This window comes from Perkinsus marinus (genome assembly GCF_000006405.1).
Source record: "Perkinsus marinus ATCC 50983 genomic scaffold scf_1104296939202, whole genome shotgun sequence".
Classification (NCBI taxonomy): domain Eukaryota; phylum Perkinsozoa; order Perkinsida; family Perkinsidae; genus Perkinsus; species Perkinsus marinus.
This window is the reverse complement of record NW_003213258.1, coordinates 38,425-45,446: the sequence shown is the minus strand read 5'-3', so window position 1 is coordinate 45,446 and position 7,022 is coordinate 38,425. Positions and strand designations below refer to the sequence as shown.

The 7,022-nt window shown below is 41.7% G+C and overlaps 1 protein-coding gene across 1 annotated transcript in view; it reads left to right on the top strand.

Annotated features, from left to right (window-relative positions):
- Pmar_PMAR021348 (phosphatidylinositol/phosphatidylcholine transfer protein, putative) overlaps nucleotides 1-3,652 on the top strand; it is a gene marked incomplete at both ends in the record, with an annotated part of 4,028 nt that extends 376 nt beyond the window's left edge. The window contains 7 exons of the mRNA XM_002782533.1: nucleotides 406-488; nucleotides 536-647; nucleotides 1,358-1,508; nucleotides 2,406-2,599; nucleotides 2,648-2,813; nucleotides 3,412-3,518; nucleotides 3,562-3,652. Of these exons, the coding sequence (XP_002782579.1) occupies nucleotides 406-488; nucleotides 536-647; nucleotides 1,358-1,508; nucleotides 2,406-2,599; nucleotides 2,648-2,813; nucleotides 3,412-3,518; nucleotides 3,562-3,652 (904 nt within the window). The remainder of the gene's footprint in view (nucleotides 1-405; nucleotides 489-535; nucleotides 648-1,357; nucleotides 1,509-2,405; nucleotides 2,600-2,647; nucleotides 2,814-3,411; nucleotides 3,519-3,561) is intronic.
- Nucleotides 3,653-7,022: the final 3,370 nt, after the last annotated feature.

Sequence of the window (7,022 nt, the reverse complement as noted above, 5' to 3'; positions counted from 1 at the left end):
TACTACTACTCCAACAACACTGTATATAATCCTACTACTACTACTCCAACAACACTGTATATATTCCTACTACTACTACTCCAACAACACTGTATATATTCCTACTACTACTACTCCAACAACACTGTATATATTCCTACTACTACTACTCCAACAACACTGTATATATTCCTACTACTACTACTCCAACAACACTGTATATATTCCTACTACTACTACTCCAACAACACTGTATATATTCCTACTACTACTACTCCAACAACACTGTATATATTCCTACTACTACTACTCCAACAACACTGTATATATTCCTACTACTACTACTCCAACAACACTGTATATATTCCTACTACTACTACTCCAACAACACTGTATATATTCCTACTACTACTCCAACATTGTCAGGATGTTGGTGAATTGTCTCAAGTGGCGAAGGGAAGCTGATATTCAGTCCATCATTAACATGAAATTACCTCCTGAATTCCAAGGTAAAAGTGGTCATTTTTGGGCCTAATCCGTATCTTTGTCGCTCAAGGTCATGATTCTCCACCCGAATATAAAGACGTCGAAGGCAGGCCGATCCTCCTCACTACGTTTGGTAGTATGGACCCCGCGAAAGTGTTCAGCAATATCAACGGTTTTGTAAGGTGAGTAAAAACGTTGGGAAATATGCACATGGTGGAGGAAATTTTTGGAAAATTTATATATACAATTTTACTTTGAGGAAATTTTGGTATTGGAAAATATATACATTGTCAACTACATGTGTTGGTGATGTGCTGGTTTCAGCAGATTTTGGTAATGAGTAGTCACTCGAAGACACAAACGCTTGTCTCTCTATAGTTGTCTTATAGTGTAGCTGTGTATCTAGCGTGAAGCTAGTATATTAGTCTGCTACGATTGAGCTTCTATAGACCTCTTAAGCTGTTATTATTCTTACGTTCTACGTGAGATCAAACGGTGTTTCGTATATTGGAAAAGCGTCAGAGGAAATTCTGAGAGGGAATTTTGGAGAATTTCTGAGTAGTTACTATACAATTTTACTTGGAGGAAAATATGTACATAGTGAACTACATGTGTTAGTGATAATTTTTGAAATTTTTGAGAATTATTGTTGGTTTTTATACACTTCTACTCGAATTCGTGTGTAAAGTGCCGTTAGTTAGCTTTGGAAATTCCTGAGCTCAGCTGAGGAGAGCGAAAATAGTTCATTCACGTTATCCTACTCAACACTGGAGTTTTTAGCCGTTTTACGTGAAGTGAAAGGCACGATATTCAGTAGTCGTGAAATATGTTTTTCATATCACTAGGGTGGTGAAGCTCCACTAGATCCAATGACATAAAAAATGTTTTTCAGGTACCGAGTTATGGTTTTCGAACGTGCTATAGCACATCTGTCCTTTCGTCGGGGAGACGCGGAAACGTTGCTGCAAATTCACGACTACACTGGAGTGCCGATGGTTTTCCAAGAGTCTAGCATTAAAAAGTGCGTGAATGCATCAACACATGTAGTACGGGGAGGAGTTGGGAAAAGTGTGGTAGGGAAATATGCATATTATCCACTATGTGTGTTGGTGAGAGAGTATAAATTCTGGAAAAAAATTCTCAGTTTTTCGTGATAAATATGAAAATTCTGGGAAATTTTGGGATTTTTTGCGAAAATTTCGGTATTGGAAAATATGCATATGGTCAACTATGTGTGTTGGTGACAATATGAAAATTCTAGGAGGTTATTGTTGGTTTTAGTGAATTTCTACCCCAAATGTAGTGACAAAAGTTTTGGTGAATTCAGCTGAGGAAATTCAATTTATACTCCAACACTGGAGTTTCACCACCCTAGTGATATGAGAAACACTAGTGAAAAATATATTTCACGACTACTGCATATCACCGCGAATATCGTGTTTTTCACAGAGTATTACGACGCCACTTCACGTAAAACGGGTAGTCGTGAAACTCCAGTGTTGGAGTAGGAATATATGTTTGCTTCCTTCAGCTAAGCTCAGGAGTTTGCAGAGCTAAGCATGAGAGTTTATATACGAATAATACTAGAAGTATTATTCCCGAAAACCAGGAAAAATTTCCTGAGATTTTTTATGTCGTGGTTGACCATGTTGCATGCTCTCTTAAACTGGTTTCTACACTTTAGTGTGATTAGTAAAGTCATCATGACTGTCGTAAAATCATTGGAGTTTTACGCGTTTTTTACGTGAAGTGGCGTAATACTCCATGTGAAAAACGCGATATGAAGTGTAGTGAATATACTCTGCGAAATTAATCGGACAAATCACCCAATTTCACGTAAAACACATCACGCGTTTTACGCGAAGTGAAATGTGATTTTCATTAGTGTTTTTCGTATCATCACTAGGGTGTGGATTTTAGTTTTTTATTTTTATTTTCAGGTTTTCGCAGACTGTTATCCAGAGTTCAAAGGAGTCACTATTTTCGCAAATTTCCCAACGCCGTTCGTTTTGATCTTTAAGGCGATGTCGGTGTTCATCCCAACAAAAACATATAAAAAATTCCAACTTGCTAACGTCAGTGAGACGCCTTGCAAATTGGCAGAATATATACACCCCGGAGTTCTCGATCCGAGGTGAGTACGAGGTGATGTAAGTAGCGCGCGCCATTTTGATCGATTTAGATATGGTGGGTTGCGAACTGAGGCTAGCAGGGGTTTGACGTCGGAAGGACACACGAGGAGTTTATCGGCACGAGAAAGCGTGGAAATTAGGGCGCTCGAAAATGCCGCGAAAGGCGATAAAATTATGTATCAAGTTAGGGCGACTTATGGAGCTGTTTTTGCTAAGGTGAGCTGGGGGGGAAATATGTGTTGGTGATAATATGAAAATTCAGGAAAAGTATTGGGAAATTTTTGTCAGTTTGTATACACTTATGAAAATATGCACATGGTCAACTAGATGTGTTGGTGATAATATGGAAATTTTGAGAGATGCGCACTTCTACCCGAATTTTTATAGTTAGCTTTGGAAACCCCTGAGCTCAGCTGAGGAAAGTGAAAATATTTTTTTACTCCAACAACAATTTTGGGTAGAGGAAGGCTAGTAAATTTCAAACAGATTTTTGAGTGAAATCTACTACTAGGTTGTGGTTTCTCGAGATTGTTCGTGGTGGAATATATGTTTGCTTTCCTCAGCTGAGTACAGAGGTATCCTCACTAGGTATAAAAGTTTACATATAAATTCGGGTAGAAGTGTGTAGAAATTAATGAGAATTTCCTCGATTTTTCCTCAAAATTTTCACAAAATTATGAAAATTTTGATGAAGTTTTGGGATTTTGTATTTTGTTATCCCAACTCGTAATGGTGGTTTGGAAACTCCTGAGCTCAGCTGAGGAAATTAAAAAGTTCTAAGTTTTTATATTCCTCCAACACGGTGTTTGTTCAGGTCGTCTTTCGATCTGTTGATGGAAGTGATGAAGTTACGGTATACGATAGTGGAAAAAAGGAAATTCAGCCTTTTGGTGACAAGGCTGTTGTCGAAGGCACATTCAAGTAAGCCTCCTCTCGGGTGGAAAAGATCGTCATCTCGTTATAGGTGTGAACGCCCAGGAGATGTCGTTATAATGGTACGTAATGTTGGCCGTTTTTCCACGAAAATCGTGGCTTATCGCGCTGAGAAAATTTGAGTTGGACGATGATTGTATTTAGAAGGGTTGTTCAGTTGTTGTCGTTGTACTCGGGCAATATTCCTCATCGTTTCTGTGTCGTTCGAGTGGGTTTGCGTTCAGCCGTCCGTGTTGGGAAGCTAAACACCGACAACACGGCTTAGTAGTTGAACTCGCATCGATGCATATTAGCTCACTGGTAATCAATTATCACAGTTTTTGACCAACAACATAAGAAGTTCTCCCGGGGAAACGATATTTCATCACTAGCATTCACCAACAGAAAGGGGGTCTTTCACAATGGTATCTCTCCACGTTTCAACCTCTCCAAGTCTTCGTACCACCATCACGCTTTTCCCATATCGTGTCACTATTTTCCCATTGCCCTTCACTATTCTTCCAGTGCTTCATCATACACGCCGCTAATTCGATCATAATAATATGTCATACCACTCCTCGGCGGCATCATCCCCACATTACCCTCACTGCCAGCGCATCTAACAGCGCCATCGGAACGGACCGTCCATTGCCTTTTCGTGTTCCAAGCCAATCGCTCTTTATCCCGTTGTATCGAATCAATTCCACTCCACACTTTATCGAATCTGCGGAGTTTGCTATCAATATCTCGCTCGCCCGTAGGATACTTTCCGAGGATGGGCCAACGACATTGGCAACATTCGAAACCGTCGTAGTACATTAGGTTATTAATATCTTCCCAAATTAAAGATACAAGATGGGTACCCACGTGCCCCTCCTCCCCTCGCAGATTACCTCGACAATAGCGCACAGTAGAGAACAACAATAACATCGTGGTAGACACTAACTCCATTAAAGCTAATAGTTGATAACATCACCAATAGACGCATATACTCTTGATATAAATATCCCTCTGCCGAGATGAAAAAGCCCTCTAAGCTTCCATTGGAATACCGTACTCTAATGGAAGCACAAGCCATTGTGACTAGCTATTGTATCTAAACCGGAAAATGCCATCAGCAGCGGTTGATATTGCAGTATGGACAAGGACCGATTATCGACTATCGTAATGATATATGAGATGACGATTCCATGTATGAGAGCTTCACTAGTTATACTCTCTATCTCCGATGACATTAAAGCAGCATGCAGCAGCACTCAAGAAAGACCTCCTCGATTGAGACCGATAAATACAGACAGCACAGTGAAAGTCATTACTGTTTAATAATAGCAAAGGAATGCCTTGAGAGACGGCCTGATTATACCCGATCGATGTAGACTATCTTCATCATAAGCTCAGCTAGGGCATTCCCCTGCAATCAATCCGGTGTGGCGTTATCTCAACACTTACACTGGCACAAAACGTATCGCTATCAAACACACTCGTGATATTTCAGCCGTTGATGCAAGCAATAACCATAGCAGAGACAGAAACAGTTTACTCTGAACTGCTTGGTCGTACCATACAAGTAGCGTCCTCTAGGATGACTTACACCCGAGTCCGACTCGGGTCACCCGAGATAATCAGAGAATGCTCTTACAGCATGATTAACAAGCTCAAAAACATGTAAATTAGTCAATTTCCTGCCCCATTATCCATAACGTCAGAGACTTTGTCATGACGAAGGTGGAGGGGCGAAAGTTTCGCCGCGAAACTAGTTTTTTCTGGAAGGTTCGGACTTACGGGAGGCGCTGGGCTCGGCCTTTTTATTAGTGTCATAGAAAGGGCGACCAAACTTCGTCTTCTTCAGTAGGATATGCTTAAGCGGGCACCGTTCGCCTCTGTTACAGTCACCCATCTGGTAATAGATGATCTATTATAGATGCAAACAGCACGGTCAGAATCCTTCTTTTCGTTGTTCTTCGATGGCTCCTTGGGAACTTTACCGTGAGCCTTCTCGAGCGGCTAATCGACATGTTCGAGACCACCGAACTGCGCGGAGATATACAAGCAAGGATCCAGGTCACTCTGCAAAACCTCGGAATTAGTATGTCTTTGTTGGTGATATCCTATTAGAGACCCACGATACTTATGATCATCTATGACAGCAGCTTCAACGTTTCGTTTTTCAGCTAGCTGTATGGCTTTGAGTAGCCACTTGAAGTTCAAGTACAATCAATTCAGTCAATTCAAGTTCAGTCAGTTCACTCGCTATGTTCAAGTCTTGAACATAACAAGTGAGTTGACTACTGATTTATTGCCACAGACCCTGAAAATTCCTGTGCACTATCTACAATAGCACGAAATTTTACGGGCCTTACCTGTGCGAATGGCAACGGTTTAAGCAGTACTCACGTCCTCGGCTTGCTGAATGCCTACTGGGCGGCTTTAGCCTGATCCGCCAAGGTAAGAGCATGAAGCTTGACGGCCTCTCGGTCAGCCTCGGCGACACGACTAGTCATTCTTTGAATGACTTCGTTGGACACATTGTTCAAAAGCAAGGTCGAGAGGATTCTCTCTTGGCTAAGCTGCTGCACTAGGGCCTCTTTCCTTCGTCGACGACTTCTCCTTCCAAGAGAGGGTCCACAACATTACGACGAACGACAATAGTGCGATCACCCATTGCAGTAGATAAGTAATTGATCAATTCAATGAAAGGCAACCAATCAGTTCATGAGTCCTGAACCTTCCAGTGAAGGACTCACCAAGCCTCATTGTGTGTTGTGTGAACCATGTCCCGTTGCACAAGATATGGTCACTTTGTGTCACAAAGTTTGTGACTCGATCTTCGGGGAGGGTTCGAGACTCAGCTGGTTCCACTATCACTAGCATGCTAACTCGAAGAAAGAAGCCATCTTTTCCCCGGCTCTGACTGAATCTACCAGTGAATATCTGAGCTGTCAGTAAGATTGTACGAAAAGTGCATGAACAGTGTAGAAGTTCTACAGTAGAACGACGGTTTCGCAGAAATCAACTCCGATGGCCTTAGGTACTCTCAAGTTGTTGACTAGTTCTGCCTTCGATGATAGCATTCACTTGGATAACAGTTGGGGTTTCACCGTAAACAAAAAACAACAGAATAGCTTAAATCAAAATCGATCATTACGAGAGCGAAATTGAAGATCGGGAATCCCGATCTTCAATTTCGATTCGGGATCACCCAGTAGAAGACACAGAAACAAGTTTATCCTGCAGGTGAAACCAAGGCCTTATCAACCACCCTTTTGTGCGGTTCCGACTGACCTGGCTGGTGGACGGCCCTTCTTTTTGTGGATCTCCAATCTCATCAGCAAGCCCTGAAGCACCTCGTTATCAATTTTTAACTTCTTGACTTGCTCTCTGAGCCGAATCTCTGGCACCTGTCTAGCATAACGGCGGTTGAATCTAGCAGCGTCGACGAAGACTTTGGTACATTCGACGGCTTAGCCTTCCAGACCCTGGAACCCAGAGTGATACTATCGATATATCGAGGCG